The 18148-nt window shown below is 37.1% G+C and overlaps 2 protein-coding genes across 2 annotated transcripts in view; one reads left to right on the forward strand and one right to left on the reverse strand.

Moving 5' to 3' along the window:
- The window catches only part of Rb1 (RB transcriptional corepressor 1), a 135247-nt gene that overhangs the window by 84808 nt on the left and 32291 nt on the right, over window positions 1-18148 (forward strand). The gene's annotated exons all lie outside the window — the stretch shown is intronic.
- On the reverse strand, window positions 10039-11932 carry Lpar6 (lysophosphatidic acid receptor 6). Its single transcript, XM_038310143.1, has one exon. The coding sequence runs from the start codon at window positions 11295-11297 to the stop codon at window positions 10263-10265; it is 1035 nt and encodes a 344-aa protein (XP_038166071.1). The 5' UTR covers window positions 11298-11932; the 3' UTR covers window positions 10039-10262.

The following is an 18148-nucleotide window of genomic DNA, read 5'->3' on the forward strand; positions in this document are numbered from 1 at the left end:
GGAGATCTTTAAACATACAGATTCTTCTTAAGGAGGACTGGGTGGGTCAAGACTCAGGATTTTCAACAAATCCCTCCTGCTGTTCATGCCTAGGTCACCCTCTGGGGTAGCAAGATCCTTCCTTCCTCTTTTCCTCCCTCTCTCCCTTCTTTCTTTTCTTTGTTCCTTCTTTCAAATTTAATTTTTTAATGTTTTTTTTTGTGGTTTGTTTTTGTTTTGAGATAGAGTTTCTCTATGTAACCTCCCTGGTTGTTCTGGAACTTACTCTGTAGACCAGGCTGTCCTCCAACTCAGAGATCCTCCTGCCTCTGTCTTCCGAGTGCTGGGATTAAAGGCGTGTGCTATGATCACCCTACTTAAATAAATTTCTATTAGAGGATTTTTTTTGTAAAGATTCATTTATTTATTTATTATGTATACAACATTCCTTCCCTGTATGCTTGCATGCCAGAAGAGGGCACCGGATTTCATTATAGATGGTTGTGAGCCACCATGTGGTTGCTGGGAATTGAACTCAGGACCTCTGGAAGAACAGTCAGTGCTCTTAACCTCTGAGCCATCTCTCCAGCCCTTATTAGAGGATTTTTACAATGTATTTTTATCATAGTCACCTTCACTCCTCCCCCCACCTTTTCCCAGATCCACTTTCCACCTCTCCTCCTCCCCCTCCCCCGCTTCCCAAGTAGTCGTCCTCCTCTAAAGTAACCTATTGGGTCTATATAGTCATGGGTATGGGGCTACCCGTGGAGCATGACCAGCCTACCAGAGGCTAAATCTCTAAAGGAAATGGACTGTTCCTCTCCCAGAAGTCATTAATTGTTAATATCTCCTTAGTAGGGGTAGAGGTTCATGAGCCCTTTCCCACTCTATAGAGTAGCAGGATACTTGATGACTGATTTCAGATGAACTTAAATTCTTAAAGGACTTTCAGGTAAGATTCTGTTGGTTCTCTAAAGGCAAAAAGAAAATGTAGTCATAGCCGGGCGGTGATGGCGCACGCCTTTAATCCCAGCACTCGGGAGGCAGAGGCAGGCGGATCTCTGTGAGTTCGAGACCAGCCTGGTCTACAAGAGCTAGTTCCAGGACAGGCTCCAAAGCTACAGAGAAACCCTGTCTCGAAAAACAAAAAAACAAAACAAAACAAAACAAAAAAAAAAAAAAACAAAAAAAAAGAAAATGTAGTCATGATTCTTAGTTTGCCTGTGAGGAAAGAGACATTGAACATAGACGTTCCACATTTATTAACCAGCTTCAGTGTTCTGTTCATCAAGAATGTTTGCCTATTGTAATTTTCATAATAATCATATGAGTTGACGATAAGTATTCTTACCATCCTCTAAATGTGGGAACTGGTTCGGAAAGGTTAAATAATGTCTATCAGGTCACCCAGTTGGTATTTGAAACCAAGTTGTCTTGACTGTAAATTCCATTTTCTAGTAAAGTGCTCTGTTGCTTTACCAGGTTATTTTGTTAAGTCATTCACGATTCTTTTATTCCATGACAATGGATAATGTGTGTTCAGACACTGAATGTGACAAAGAACAATATACCTACTACACTCTAAAGAAAATGCTAGAGAGAATTAAAATATGTAGATCTTCAGTAGAAATACAGATAAAATTGAAGATAGCATAGTGAATAATTACTTTATTATTTAAATGATTATCCATTGAGGTATGCATATATGACCACTTTAGAAGAGCTCAAACAGAAGGTCAATTTAATAATTGTGCATAGTTAATAAAGAACTAAAGATGTTTATATAAGGTTCTCTACATTACAAAATATGTTCAAAAAGGAAACCTAAAGAAAGGAGAACAACTGTTGTAAATCAGTAGAAATCTTTTTTATAAATGCTTTTTGAAAGCCTAAACCCTGTTAAAGACCTGATTATGGTGTTTTTGTTTTTGTTTTCCAAGACAGGGTTTCTTTGTGTAACCCTGTCTGTCCTGGAACTCACTCTGTAGACCAGGCTGGCCTTGAATTCAGAGATCTCGTGCCTCTGCCTAAGGAGTGCAGGGGATTAAAGGTATGCACCACTGCCTCCTTGCTCTGATTATGGTTTTGAACATAATATGTTTTCCATGTCTAAATCTTTGTTTAAATGATTTCTAATACTTGACTCAAGTCTTTTCTCCATGTGTTTGTCTCCTTTAACACATGGGCACTGTGAATTGCTGGATTTCACTATGGATAAATATAATTTGTCTATTTACCTTGTCCTTCTCCACCACACCATCCAAACAAAATATATTACCTATCCTCTTAGTTTGTGCATTGGCTTAAAGTACTAAACAAATTAAGAAATTTAAAAAAATCCAAGGCAAGATGTAGTAATGTACACCTTTGATCTCAATACTCAGGAGGCAGCCTGGTCACTATATACTGAGTTTCAAGCCAGCTAGAGCTACATAGTAAGATCCTGTCTCGAAAAATAAAAACCAGTCAACTGGTCAATCAATATAGCTGTTTAAAAATGCATTTTAATAACATGTGAAACCTTGGTTTAGGAAGCAGCGCTTAGGGGGAAAAATCAGTCACATATCTTTGAATTATCCTGATCTTCATATAGACCAGCATCAAAATGATGCTCCCCCAACCCCCACATAAAATAGTCAATGTAGGAACAGTAAGAGGCAATGTGTACAGGCACTGTAAAAGGGTGCCTGTGTGTGTAAATTTATTTACTTCTTAGAGCTTTTGAAGTAGGAGCTCCTGCTTTCATAGGTGAAGAAACCAAGACACAGAGTAGTTGGGAAACACAACCTAAGGCTCTGGCTGTGGTCTCCTCCCAACTTCTGTGCCACCTTTCCACGTGATTAGTCACATGATGGTTAGCATATGGGTCATAGTGATAGATTTCTTTCCTTGTATGCTTTTGCTTGCCTCTTGCTGTTTCCATCACAGGCGCCTGGGATTTGGGCTGCTAGACTTCATTTACTCATGGAAGCCTTGAGGAGTAAACCCTGAGATTTTTTTAAAGCAAATCATGGCTCACTCTATTAAGTTTTCTATTTTGTAAGTGGAGATATACTAAGCTTCAGAACTTTTGTGAGGGATAATGAATCAGACTTTATGCAAAGGATATTGAAAAATACCACACCTAATTGTGATTTCCTTTGCTTTATTCTCTTTCCTTACCTATGCAGTGATTTAAGAAGAACAACTGGGGACACAGAAGTCTGGGATTGCTTATTCTAGCTTGCTTCCCCACTTTGAGAACTTTTCTTTCTCTGCTTCCTCCACCCTGTGGCCTTCTCCAAGTAGTAAATATTCCGGGGTGTAGGGGAGGTCATTGAGTCCCAGCTTCGTTACATGTGGCCACTCTTAGCTGTTACATGGCAGTTAGAATTTATTAGATTACTTTGCTTATGATTCATGTCAGTAATTGCCCCAGGGCAGTGCTAGTTTATTGTTGAAGTACAAAAAGGACAAGAGACAACCATAGAATGGTTAAGAAGTGTCTTCTGTCCTTTACCCGTGGGATGGAAGTATAACTTCTCTAATTTAGAAGTTCATTATGGGTCATACAGTTCCGAAATCTCTACGTTCAACTTGCCATTTCTTAGCTAGTATAGTGAGGATAGAGTTCTGGATGCGCAAGCAAAAGAGAAATCTCTTATGAAACATTTATCTTAGCTGGGTAGTCTCAGGGTTTTCCAGCAGAGTAAGACAGTCGTGAGTAAGAGGCAATAAAACAAGTTGGTTGTCTCTAAGTCATCGCAGCTGCATTTCTATTTGTGAAGCAGCACAGCTTCTGTCGCTTCTCTTTTCTGAACCTTTATGACCTGGCTATCCCTCTGGGCCCTGCAGTCCAGTCTCTTCAACATGTGTGTTTATGGCACTTGAATATATGTTCTTTAAATTTACTTAATGGTTTTTAAAGTTTCCTAGTTTTGTGTAAAAATAATCAACTATCAGAAGTTGTTCTGTTTTGTTTTGATTTCCCTGTATTGCTAGAAGTGATAGAGGTACAGCTCAGTGAGTAAGGCGCTCACCTCCAGGGTGACAGCTTGCGTGTAGTCTCTCGTACCCGCGTGGTGAAGGAAGAGAGTCAACTTCCACGGGTGTGTGCATGCTCTCCCCACACCCCAGCACAATAAAACAAATCTAATTTAAAAGTTAATAAACAAAACAGTGGTGATGAAATGTAGAACAGAAAATAGGTTTGTTTCTTACTCTTCTGGATTTTTGAAATCATTATTGCTAAATTTTAGGTGATGTTTTTAGGTGCTTTTTGTTTGTTTGTTTTTTTATCTTTCATTAAAATACAACAGAGAAGCTAGGCGTGGTGTATATCTGTAACCTAAGCATTTAAAAGGCTGAGGCAGGAGAGTAGTATTGAGTTCCAGAATAGCCACTGTTAGGTAGAACTCAGGGCTGGACATGCATCGCAAGATAGAATACTTGTTTAACATGCCCAAGACCCAAGGTTTGTTTCTTATCTAAAGAAAAAAAAATTGTATAAAACAAAATTTCTCTGTAAGATTTTTATTATACTCTTTTATGTTTTCTTTTTTTAAAAAAATCTAACAGATTATTGCTTTTTTTTCTCCTGGAACTAGCTCTTGTAGACCAGGTTGGCAGAGATCCGCCTGCCTCTGCCTTCCGAGTGCTGGGATTAAAGGCATAGGCCACCACCACCCAGCTCAGATTATTGTTTTTTAAATTACAATATGTAATCAAAATACAATACTTTTATTTTTGGAACTGTAATGCTTGGCCATTTTATTGTTACGCTTTAGCATATTAGATAATTTGGGATATTTTCCTTTTCATATTAAGAAATGCTAGTTTTTAAATTCACTGTTTTTATTTTGATTTTTTTTTCTGTAAGCATTGAAATGAGAGCGTCAGAGGAAGGACTAAAGGATAGGAGTCTGGATTCATTTGTTCCTGAAAATAGCTTTTGCTCTATCTTTCCGGATTGGACATTTGTTAGCACTATGTGCTTGTGGAGCAGTATCAGGTTCATCTGATTTGTACGTTTAACAAATTCTTCTGAAAGCAAACTTTTCTACAGTTAAATTCAAATGAAAGACAATGGCTCCATGCTTGTGGAGACCGAAGGTAGCATGGCATGCAAATGTGTTCTCCCTGGCCTTTGCAACTATCCTCTTTTCCCTTTTTTAAATTTATTTTTTAAAAAAAAATCTTATTGTTTTTATTTGCTTGGTAGCTATAATTGTACTCAATTGTATGTGTTTTAGTCTCTTTTGATCTGAAGAAGGTCCTATAAAGTATAGCCCAATTTTGAAGTCAGTCATTTTAGCCACCAGCAGAAATTACATGAGTGACTTTAGCTAAGTGGTATAATTTTAGTGCTAAGTGTAAGCAGCCATTTTTAGTTAAATCGACTCCTGTTCTCTTCATCAGGTGTTATACCTTTCCTCTGAGCAGCCTACAATTTTGTTCAGGGTGAATATTTTATTGTTCATATTACATAAAAGTTTCTAAATTTTAAAATACTACACATATTATAGTTTTGAGACATTGATCTTTATGTTTTAAAGTATGAGCTAATACTGATGTAAAATTAGTTGTAAAAGTATCCTTTCTTTAAAAGATTATTTTTGAAGATTATATTGTTTATAATGAAAAGATTTATGAAAGAATCCTTTGGTTTTGCCAAAGGCTTTTGATAGCACGACTTTCCATGTGTAACTTAGACTGCTCCTCCTTTTCTCCCCTCCTTTCCCCCTCCTTTTGTTCGTATCCAGCTAACCTTCTTTTCTATACTTGTTTCCAGTTCAAACTAACAGACTTCTGACCACATATTTCTTCTTCCTCTGTCCCCGGGTCTTATAGAACAACAAGAATGAAACAAATTCTCACACAAGCACACATTATACAGGACAGACTCTGGGATCTCACACCGTCACGTGGAAAGGAACAATGGAAGTAGAGGAATTACTTCATTTTCCAGGATAAAAATGAAATGGTGGTGTTTTGATGGCTGTAACAGCGCATAATAGACCACAATTCTAAGAACACACACAGAAGAGTGCTTGCTGCACTAGGGGAGCTTTAGCTTCTAAGCAAATACAAGAGTTGTCAATAACTGGAAGAAATTTCTGGAGTACAAGCCGGCATTTATCAGATTATCTGGGGGTCTTGTCAAAACACAGATTATGGATTGTTGGGCAGAACCTCAAAGTTTTCCGGTTGAAGTTCAAGAATTTTTTATTTTACCATGTTTCTAGATATTGCTGTTAGTGGTCTGAGAACAATGAAGTCCTTGGCCCCTTTCCCCAGAGAGCCTTGCTAGTCCCTCAGGAGCTTTAAAGTGCACTTGCCCCTGTGCTGCTAAATCAGAAGTGTGCAGAATTTGGGCTGAAGCCTAGTTCTATTGTGCAGTGCATAATCTACACAAATATAAATTGTTCTAATCTAACTGTGGGAAATGTCCTCATAAACCCATTGCAAGTTACGAGTTTGATACCTTTAACCCGAAAACTTGTTTGGCCTGTCATCAAGTGGCTACTGGGACACTTGTGACTCTGCTGTTGCTTAGTATTGAAGAAATATCATGGGACATGTTCCTCGCCCAAGAAAAGATAAAAATTCAGTTTGAAGTATGGTTTCTATGTAATGAGTACTTAATTATAAGGAGTATACATTTGGTCAAAAATCAGTTAAAACCAGGTGGTGGTGGTGCATGCCTTTGATCTGAGCACTTGGGAGGCAGAGGCAGGTGGATTTTTGTGAGTTCGAGGCCAGCATAATCTAAAAAGTGAGTCCCAGGACAGCCAGGGCTACCCAGAACACCCCTCACTAAAAAACAAAGCAGGACACAGAAGAAAGTGACTGACAAACTGCCAATATAGGTGGAACTGTCTTTGAAATGTCCTGCTTCACGGAAAAATCTGCTGGATACCAGTAGGCTGAAGATGGATGCCCCAATGAACAGAAAAACTTGACTGTCCAGGCAGCGAGATGTCTCTGTCAATTCTAGAGTTTTGGAAGTTGCTTACAATGTACTTCCTGTTTACTTAAACATTATATCCTTCAGGAGTCTTTGATGGAGTTGAAGAATTTATCGTTATAGTTTTCCTTAGTTATGAAAAAAGATAAAGTTGATATAAATATTGTAACTGTAATTTTTGCTTGGTAACTATTTTGTTATATGTAATTTTACTATGTTAAAGTTAAAGCCTTCCTTTTTGTTTAAACACAAAAGGGGAAATGGTTGGGTAGGCAGGGAAAACTGGACTAAATGCAGGGAGAAGGAAGGCAGAGAGAGAGAGAGGGAGAGAGACATGCCATGGAGCTGCCAGCGGAGATAGATGTGCTGAAACTTTACTGGTAGGCCACGGCATCGTGGTGATATACAGATTAATAGAAATGGGTTAAACTAATATGTAAGAGTTAGCCAATAAGGAATTAGAGCTAATGGGCCAGTGATTTAATTAACATAGTTTCTGTGTGGTTATTTTGGTTCTGGGTGGCCTGGATGAACAAGTGACCTCCTCCCACAAATAAAAATAAAAAAATAAAAATCAGAGTTAAGTTAATGAGAAGTTAAAAATTAATTATTTGTGGAAAATGAAATGCAGGTCATCACTGCAATTTTCATCAAGAATACTAGATATTTGATAGTCTAGTATTCTTTATCATACACGAGCACAGTTTTCAGAAGTTATTAGAGAATATACTTTAGAAAAATGAGAGAGACCCAAAGCAGAGGATATTCTGGACCTTAAGAAAAGTGAAACTGTCATAGTCTAGGAAAAGAGAAAAAAGGAAAAAGGAAGGATGTAGTAAGTCTAGGAAATAAATGATCCAGGTGAGAACAAGGCAATAAACATGAGGGATGTGCACATCACACAGGAACAGTCTTGCTCTCTGCCTTTAGGAGGGTTCCAGGGACCCAACTTAGGTGTAAAAGCATGGCAAACTTTCTAACCCAATTAACCAACATGCAGCCCTTAAAATGTTTGCTTATTTGTTTGTTTTAAGCAGTTGTTTGACCTTACCTAGATGGTAAAGATTTAACAAGTACAGTGTTAAACTGGTGAATCAAATAGTAAGAGTTAAGGTTGTAACTGCTAGAATTGAATTCTTGGGCTGGAAAGATGGCTAATAAGTTAAGACCACTGACTGCCTCTTCCAAAGGTCCTGAGTTCAAGTCCTAGCAACCACATGGTAGTTTATAATCCTCTATAACGAGATTTGGCGCCCTCTTCTGGCATGCAGGTAGAACACTGTATATGTAATAAATAAATCTTAAAATAAAGAAAAAAATATTTTTAAAAATTAAATTCTTAATGTCAGTATCATATTGACCAAAGAAAATCTGACTTTGTTTTTTTGAGACTTTAGACAGTTAAGTGTGCCACCACTGGGAGGGGACAAAACTAACTTTGTGTGTGTGTGTGTATTTATTAGGGTATTTATTAGAACCACATGAATAAATACTCAGTGTAGGTACTACATAGCAAATAGGTAAATAGTTAAATAAAATAGAATTTGAGAACCCTGTCTTGAAAAACAAAAACAATCTTAAAAAACTTTTGATTCATGTATGCTGTTCACACAAGAAAATAAAAACTCCACTGATCTTACTACTAACAGTTATTTGATCTTTCTAGTATCTCAAAGTAAGATTCATACTTTGAGATCTCCCTTAGAGTTTCCTCATTTTCCCTGAGCCAGGAAAAGTTCTGAAAAATCCAGAACTTCGGGATCCTTTCCTCTTGACCCGTAGACTGCTAGCTTGCCTTTCAACGCAACAATGTATGTTTAAGACTGCTAAATGGATTTATTTCCTTTAGTATGTTTAAGACTGCTAAATGGATTTATTTCCTTTAGGGTGATAGGGGCTACACGAACCTCATGCCAACTGAAGTAAACTCGTTTTCAGAATATTTGTACATATGCATATATGTAACATACACATACTTCTCTTAGGATATGCTTAATTTCTTCACCAGTTTATTTCTTGTTAAGGGTTTATTTTCCCTTAGTCTCACCTGTTGAAAACCCTAAGTTTTTAAAGAAAACTTCTACGTACTATTTATTTATTTATTACACGGACTTGCCTACGATAGAAAATGATTATGCTTTGTCTGAAATCATTACAGCCTAAACTCAGAAAAAAGTAAATTTACATATTACATAAAGGATGTCTATACCATACTCAAACTTCAAAAATTAAGGTGTTTTTTACCATATAGGCTGAATGCAGAATTCATTTACATATCATTTTTCTAAAATGAAGACTTTTTTAGTTAACTTTGGAAAAGCCAAATTGGGAGAGGGTATGTTGAAAACTGAAAGTTTTTATGTAGCTGGTACTTTTCTCTAAATCTAGCTGAAAGCCATGTCTTTTCATGTCTCGTAAAAACAAAAATATAGCTGTGTTTAGTTAGGTCTAGGTTTGTTGCTTTCTATGTAAGGAGCCATAAACTTACTTAATAAATTTCATGTTAACTTTTTTCCACTTGAAATAACATTTTCATTCACTTAATATTTGAAATATTTTGGTTATTTATTATTTTCTGAAAAGTCTGCACTGTACTGTCCTGGTGATTCCTGGACCAACATTACTGAAAGAACAAGTTTTTGTTGTACTTTCAAATTAAGTCTCTGGCAACATTGTACTCCTTAAAATAATTTACCTAGCAAGGTCGCATTTTATTAGTTTCCTTAATTTAAATTTTTATAGTATATATCATTTTGAAATTGGTTGTTGCGAGAATATAAATCAAAATAGTAATTTCAAGATATACTGTATAGTTAGACACTTTTATGAATTGCCTACAAAGACACAAATGTCATGCAGAGGACTACAGTAACTCTCTGGGGGAAATACTATTTCAACTTAGCTTTCATTGTTGTTTGCAGTTTAAGGCATGATAAGTACTTTTAATCTAAAATGAAATAGAAGTGAAATATATTTAGTAAACTATTACTTAAACAACATCTAATGGGTTCTGTATAAATTAACAGATTTTGAATTAAATCATTTCGTGTAGTACAAAGTTTTAAAAGTTCAGATATCGCATTATTTAAATCATAATTGCTTTTAGACTCTATAGAGATTTTTTTTTAATGAGGAAAAAACACATAAAGTGGTTCAAGAACATGGAGTGCGTACAAGAATAGAATATATTTTAATGTTTAACACGTCAGACACAAACTTCCTTTAAAAACATGTAACCGCCCATATGTTACTTTTCTTTTGGAGCTGAAGAAATAGTTTCCACGAGTACATTTTCACAGTTGAACACGGAGCAGTCCCAGTGGTTTAGGCAGGCAGCTTATATTGCAGATTCACTATCAAATATCTTACTTTTTAGGGTTTGTAGGTTGTGTTGGATAAAATTCTCGGTGCCCTGAACTTCAGAGAACCTGGAGTCACTTCTTCTAACAGACCAGTTTTTCATTTTTATTGAATTCTGGATTGTGTCTGAAGTGAAGTAGTAAACAATGGGGTCAAAGCAGCAGTTGGAGACAGCAATGCAGAGAGTGATTGGGTACATTGTCCTCACTGCTGCTGCCACAGAGCAGTTAACCAACGTCTGCGTTCTCATCAGAGAGTAGAAAATAAGATTGATGTTATAGGGCACAAAGCAGAAACAGAATATAACCAAGTGTACAAAAATCATTTTTAAAACTTTAGTTTTGTTCATTTTGCTTCTACTTAATGTAACAGGTTTATTTAAAGTTCTTAGCACCATACTAGAACAAGTTACGTTCAAAATTAAGGGGATAAAAAACCCCACTATTTCAATGAAAATCACAATCCTGGAGAGATACGTTTTCCATGTGGCTGCTGGAAAGTTCTCAAAGCAGGCTTCTGAGGTATTGTTACCCTGAGAGTGGGTGGACTGAAAGAAAACCGCCGGTGCGCTTCCTCCCATCACTGTGAGCCACACGGCGATGCAAACAATCTTTGCATTTCGCTTAGTTCTTAAAGTCTTCGACTTAAATGGGTAGACGATTGCCAGAAATCGATCTACACTGATACAGGTTAAGAACAGAATGCTTCCATACATGTTGGTGTAAAACAGCATTACTGAAACCTTACAGAGAAGATCTCCGAATGGCCAATTCCGAGTTGCAAAGTAAAAAATCCGAAATGGTAAAGTAAAGACGAAAAGCAAATCTGACATTGCCAGATTAATCATGTACGTTGTAGTTTCATTTCTCACTTTGAGGGCACAGATGAAAATGTATATCGCAACACAATTGGATATCAGGCCAAGCACAAACACCATGCTGAACATGCACCCATACAAAGAGTACTTAAAGGAGTCATCGTAAGGGCAGTGGGAGCCGTTGGAGCTTACCATTGTCAGGCAGTGCAGCTCACAGCCAGTCCTTTGTCTGCAGCGGTCGCTTTGCGATTCCGACGTGGGCGCAGCAACAGCCAGTTGGTTTGCAAATTATTTGTTTCTTTTTGTCTTCTTATAAATATTTTCTTCTCTGAAGTCTTCAAAGGAATCATGAAATGTGTTGCTTAAAAGTTTCTAGTAGATTCTTCAGGACAATAGTCTCATTTTCTGGTCTCCAGAAAATCCACGAGTCCAGAATTTAGTTAACTGACAGAAAAGGCACTCAAGGAAGCCAACCCATAGAGCCACAAACGTTAGGAAAGGCTGTGTTTCACGTTGGACGCAACCAGTCCTCATGTAAACTCGTACTTTAGTCGTCAAGGTTAAAATGTCTTCACGTTCAGTTCAGAATGTTTATGCAACAGTTATCAGTCTTCCTTCAGAGTCTTAATAGTCCCAGTCCCTCGTCCTCTGGCACCACTTCCTTCTTCTTAGTCTCCGTTTTGGTACTTTGGTATTGGTTCCAGGTGGCGATAGGCAGTCTTTTAAAGATTTCCAAATGAATTCCTAAGCATGTTAGCTCTTGCTGAGGGAGGCCTTTCCGAGCTTGCCAGCTGTGTTGTGAGATGGGCTGTCTCTGAAGTGAGCAAGAAAGGCTTCCTAGATTTGTAATATGACATCACAGGAAGAAGAGGCTGGGTTTCGACAAAGGAAGCCTTCAACCCAGTTGTTTGCAGTTCCTTTAATCTGATAATGTGTGAGCTGGGAATATACCTAGGAGGCTTGCAAATGGTCGCTGGCTGTCCAGCTGAGCTAGGCATTAACTCTTTTTATGCTGAAATGCCTTCTGGGGATTCTGGCAAACTCTCCAAAGTGGTTTGTTTTGTTTTAGTTAGTGATAACTAAGAAAGAGAAAAAAAAAAAAAAATATATATATATATATATATATATATATATATATATCAGCTTAAGGCGGCTTCTTTGGATGTTTCCTTCTTAAAGAAATAAAATGCAGATGGGTACATATTTATAAATTGAAATCTTAGTGATATGAGTGGACATTTTAAAAAAGGCAAGACCTTAAGAGTTTATATAGAAAAAGGATTTGGCTGAGGGACCGGCAGTTCTGGCATTCTTGACTTCTGGTTTTTGTTTTGTTTTGTTTTTTTAATTACTTGTTAAGATTTAACTCAAGTGGCATGATGGTGAATAGCTTTAATCCTGCACCTGTTTAATTATTGATAAAACAATGTTCTAACATTTTTCTTTGAAACTGATATTCTAGAGTTATTTTTAATACATCAAAGAATACATTAAGAATGTTTATTTTTCCTGGGAGATTGTAGCTCAGTGGTAAGAAAAGTTGGTGCAGTATTACTCTTATTTGCCCGTGACTTAATATAAGCATAATGGGAAAGTAGCTTCTAAAAGGTCTTTTCTCCCCTCTTAAATTGATTAAATAATTTATAGAGAACTAAAGATCTGCTGCTTACTTAAATTTAAGTTCATGATTTTAATTTTCATTTCCCCCATCTCTTCCTTTAGCTTCTTTCTCATGTTAACTGTGTGTTGGGATATATTTCAGTTCTTACTTTAATTCGCAAACTTGGTTCTTGTTGGAGCTGAAACTCTTCATCTGTGGTCAGTTAAGGCAGTTAAGGTCAAGTTTCTCTGCACATGCCTTAGTTAAATTAGTAAAGTGTAATCGTGTGTTCTGCATCTTTTAATTCACATTACTCTAAAACTTAACTTTTGATGGTGAATTATAATCTGTTTTGATTAGGAATTCACCTATGATGAAATAGTGGAAGAAGATTACTTATATCCAGGAGAGATTGACTGTCTGAATTTTTTTGTATTGCTTTTGGTGTGGAAAGCAGATATATGTGTGTTCACATTAGAAGGCAGATAGGAACTCTGAGTGCTGTAATGAACAAAGAAGCAATTAATAACATTTTCTTCTCAATGGATAAAATTTTTCTGTTAATAGCTCTTTAGGAAAGATATAAAATGAGTGGTCTACTTTAAGTTTCCTTATTATCATTTTTATGTAATATATACTACTGTGTGTTCTGGTACTATTCACTTTTCCTTTCATTTTGAAAGTGGTACTTTCTCATTTAAAATATGAACATATATTAGTTCTGTACTGGAACATCCTTCCACATATTATTCCTGTTTCTTAACTGTTATTCTTTAAACTGTTCATTTATATATTTTTCATGTTTTAATTATTGATACTTAAAATACATATCTACTATCAATTAGGCTTTTATTATTATCAATAATATGTTTGTTTCAGATTTTTGACATAAATCTTTACCCTTAGTAAAAATTAAAGTGTGTGCTGATGAATGGATTATCATTCTTCAGAATCTAAATTTATCATGAAGTCAGGATGTTGGTGTTCTGCCCTACCTCCTATTTTGTTATTCTTTTCCCTTTGAGCCAGGGTCTTTCACTGAACCTGGAGTTAGCCTTGCAGACAGCCATTCCTAGTGATCCTCCTGTCTGCCCTGCACCCCTCTGGAGTTAATAGCACAGCCACAACCTGTTTGCACACCTGACACCCAGTGAACCATTTCTCCACCCCAGCCATTCTTTTCAGTTCTTTTTCATGCTGCTTATTTCTGGTTTTGCTAGGAGTATCAATTTTGTGTTGTTCCTTCATTTTCACTGCCACAGTTATGCATATACTTAGGCACATTTACCTATATGAATATTATGTTTTATCTCTTTATTTCTAGTCTTTCAGTTACCTCCTGCCATCCTGTTACAGATCAGCTTAATGAATCAAGTAAAATTACTTATTTTTTCTCTTTAAATTCTAAGAACAATTTAAAGGAAATTATAATATTTAAAATAATTATAGTGGGGCTGGAGAGGTGGCTCAGTGGTTAAGAGCATGTGCTATTCTTGCAGTGAACTCAGGACCACCGGTGCCCACATGGGGTGATTTACTCATAACTCCAGTTTGAAAAATCCAACAGCCTCTTCTGGCTATATCAGGAATGAATGTGATATATCCCCCAACACACACACACACACACACACACACACAGAGGCTGGCACTTATACACATAAAAATAAATAAGTCTGTAAAATATCCTGTAGACTGGTTTTTAGGGTGTTGTAATATATAGATAACTTAGTAAAAAACAGTTGTAAATGAAAGTTAATTAAAAGAGTTAATAATTTGCTGAGAGTGGTGGTGCATGCCTTAATCCTTGCACTCAGGAGTTTTAGGAGAGCCTGGCATACATACTAAGTTCTGTTCTAGTCATATCGACACAGTGAAATCCTGTCTCGAAAAAGAATTAGGTGGAGGTGCTGGAGAGATGGCTCGGCAGTTAAGAGCTCTTCCTGTTCTTCCAGAGTGTCCAGGTTTTATTGTCAGCACCCACATGGCAGCTTACTGTATGTATGCTTAATGTCTGTAACTCCAGTTCCAAGGGATCCTTTTCTGATTCTGTAGGCACTGCATGCACTTAATGCATAGATATACATCGAGGCAAAACACCCACACGCAGGTAGAAAAAACTTTTCTTAGGATGTGGAGCTCTACCTTGAGCATGCTTGAGGCCCTGGGATCAGTTGCCAATATCTCAGAAAATGATAAAATTCTGAAAATGTGAGAAGTGTGAGCAATACCGTTCTAAACTAATTTTTTTTTTGGGGGGGGGTTTTCGAGACAGGGTTTCCCTGTAGTTTCTAGAGCCTGTCCTGGAACTAGCTCTTGTAGATCAGGCTGGCCTCGAACTCAGAGATCCGCCTGCCTTTGCCTCCCAAGTGCTGGGATTAAAGGTGTGCGCCACCACAGCCCGGCCACTAATTTATTTTTAAAAATATTCAGTTTAAATGTAATAAATGTTAACTAAAATAAATTTTATATAATACATTTATTTATACAGTAGTAAAATAATGAAAACCATATGGCAGTCTAAGATAAAAGAAGGTATGTGAAATAATATTAGAGAAGTCGGTGAAAAGAATCTGATACATTTTATTTTAAAAATTATGTGTTGCCCTTCTGTAATAAATACAACCATGAGAGTATCCAGGAAAAGTTCCCTTTTGATTCTGAAATTAATCTGCACATGTGTACCCATATGTGTGTTTTCTGTTGACAGAAATACTTCATTGTAAAAGGACATTTTTTTGTCAGCTTTGTTTTAGGACAAGCACCAAATGTCTAATTGTAATTCTGGCTAAATGTATTATCATTTTGTAGATTTTATAAACACACACACACATACATGGTTCAGTGATGGATTAAGCTTAACATTTTAGTGCAGAGGATCTGCTTCTGGTGGCCTTGAAATCTCTTAAGCCTTTTTATGTGCTCTTCCTGGGTGCTGGTTTCATCATAGCCAGAGACTGAAACACTGTGGCACAGAACACATAAGGACACTGATCTGAAGAAGGGACCAGCAGATAATCTCTGGGATATTTGAAGGTTTTTTCCTTTATAGAAAATCTGGACTTGTTGGTTACTAGCATAGATTCTTTGTGCGTGAATAAGAAATTGTGCTGTAGGATATAAAATAATGGCTGCTCACAGTTTGCAGAGAACACCCAGCAGGGAATGCAGGCACTTCCTGTACTGTCACTTCATTCCAGTGGGGAATCTGGTTCCTTGGCTGTAAAAGAAAGGAATTAGGCTGTACAAAATTCCCTTCCTGCTTGCTATTTGGTCCAGATTCTTTGAATTCTTTGAATGTTTAAGGTGTCACATTGGGCCTTCACTCTTCAGTATCAGGGAATCAATTTTTTACTTTTAACGTTTAAGAATTTGTAATTTTGAAACTAGTTTGGACAAGAAATATGTACCACAGAGGAGCAGGAGGAAGAAAAATGTGTAAGAGCAGAGAAACTGGGCCAGGTAGAAGTTCCTTATTATACTCAGTAAATCTGCAGCAGCCACATACTTACACAAAAAGTCACTCTTGGCCCAGCACTTGTAATCCTAGCCAGCTAATTTAGTGAGTTCCTGGTGGAAACAGAGATAGCAGAAAGGGCCCAGGCCTTTAAGAAGAGGGATGACCCCTCTGCCCCCACCACTGGTACTGTGAGACCATGAGGTCTTTGAGGGAGAACAAAAGCCAGTTCTGGTGGCTCCTGTCTATAATTAGCGCATTCCATAGGCAAAGGTAAGAAGATGGAATGTTTGAAACGAACCTGGGCTACATAATGAGTTCAAGGAGCTACACAGCTGTCTTAAAACACAAATGAACATCTCCAATTTCAGGTCTTGAAGGCTAGAGCTAGTGTTCACAATAATTAGTCCTGGTGTAATTTTATTAACATAGTCCTAATACCCTTCACATACACAGACTTGATAATCTGTTCCCACCCTAAATTTCTATAAGAGCAGTACAGAGAATGCTTTGAGACATAGGGTTTAATTTGATAATGAAATCTTTGAGGGGGGGGGGTTAAAGACAAGTTTTCTCTGTAGCTTTGGAGCCTGTCCTGGAACTAGATCTTGTAGACCAGGCTGGCCTAGAACTCACAGAGATTAGCCTGTCTCTGCCTTTCGAGTGCTGGGATTAAAGGCGTGCTCCAAGCCACTACTGACCAGCTGATAATGAAATCTTTGTAAACATTGACAAAGAGGGTTGCTGATTTTAAAGTTATTTCAGTTACTTTGGAAGAAGTAAGAAGTAGTGGAAAGACCAATTAAACTAGGTTCTTAGTGACCTGGTTTTAATCTTTATCACTAAAAAAAGACCTTTTTCAAGTCATTTAACCTCTCTGTTATATTTGTAAAAAGACATGAATTAGATCTCTGAAATCTTTTTCAGTTCTTTCTGTTTTAAAATTAAAAAAAAATGCTAGTGAAGAAACTAGAATTTGGAGTTATGATAGTTTTAGGATTAGGCAGGGAGCAGATGGTGGAGGATCACAAAGCTGGGAGTATAATAAAACAGAGCCCTCTCTCTATATGTCCTTAGGCCTATTCCTTATACATGTATATTAAGTGAAAAAGGTCAGGTCTGTATATGCATAGTGAAAAGAACTCTCATCTTGAGATATAAAGATGTTTTTGTTCCTAAACTTGGACTTACCTCGGGCAAAAATCTATCATGACCATGCCCTTCTGACTTTATAGATGGTTTTCAGAACAAAATGAAAAGAAATGAAAAATTTTGGTTGTAAAATACAAACAAACAAAGCAAAAACCTAGTTAGATTCAGTAAGCTGCCAGTTTTCTGAACTTTCAGATACTAGTTGAGTTGTAGGATGAACTAGGACAGTGTGCTTTGTTTCATTACATTTTATTGAACAGATAATTCCTGTGCTAGATGCATGCCAGAAGAGGGAATGATCCTAAGTAATGCCATGTACATACTTTGTTAGTATTGATCAGGGCAGCAGAAGCCAATCTTGTGGTAGACAGAGGCTTGCCTTCGGAGAAAGACTTGTTTATTTGAGTTAGTTAGTTATTGAGTACCTTACACATTGGGTTAATTCTAGACTTCTTTAATGTTGTAATAGAACTTCATCCTAAAACCCAAGAGTAGTCTGCTCAGGCCCACATTACAGAGTACTATTTCTATACCCCCCACCTCTGTAATTCCAATTGTGTCAGTCAATTGTGTCAGTCATTCAAGCACAGCTGAAGAAGAGTGACTTCTTCATAAGTATGTGAGAAGCAAATTCTTTGGTCATGGTTGTTTATTGCTAGAGCTGGAACTGTAATCCTAGTTTCTTAGCATAACTCAAGTTGTAATGATAAAGTATCGGAAAAGGTTCCTTTGGCTAGCTGGCCAAGGTGAGCCACTAAGAAGTCACATCATAACAACGATCTGATAATGCAAGAGGTTTATTGGAGGAGAGGGAAGAAAGAGAAAGGCCATGTCAGGTGA

Source organism: Arvicola amphibius, chromosome 13, assembly GCF_903992535.2.
Source record: "Arvicola amphibius chromosome 13, mArvAmp1.2, whole genome shotgun sequence".
Taxonomy (NCBI): Eukaryota; Metazoa; Chordata; class Mammalia; order Rodentia; family Cricetidae; genus Arvicola; species Arvicola amphibius.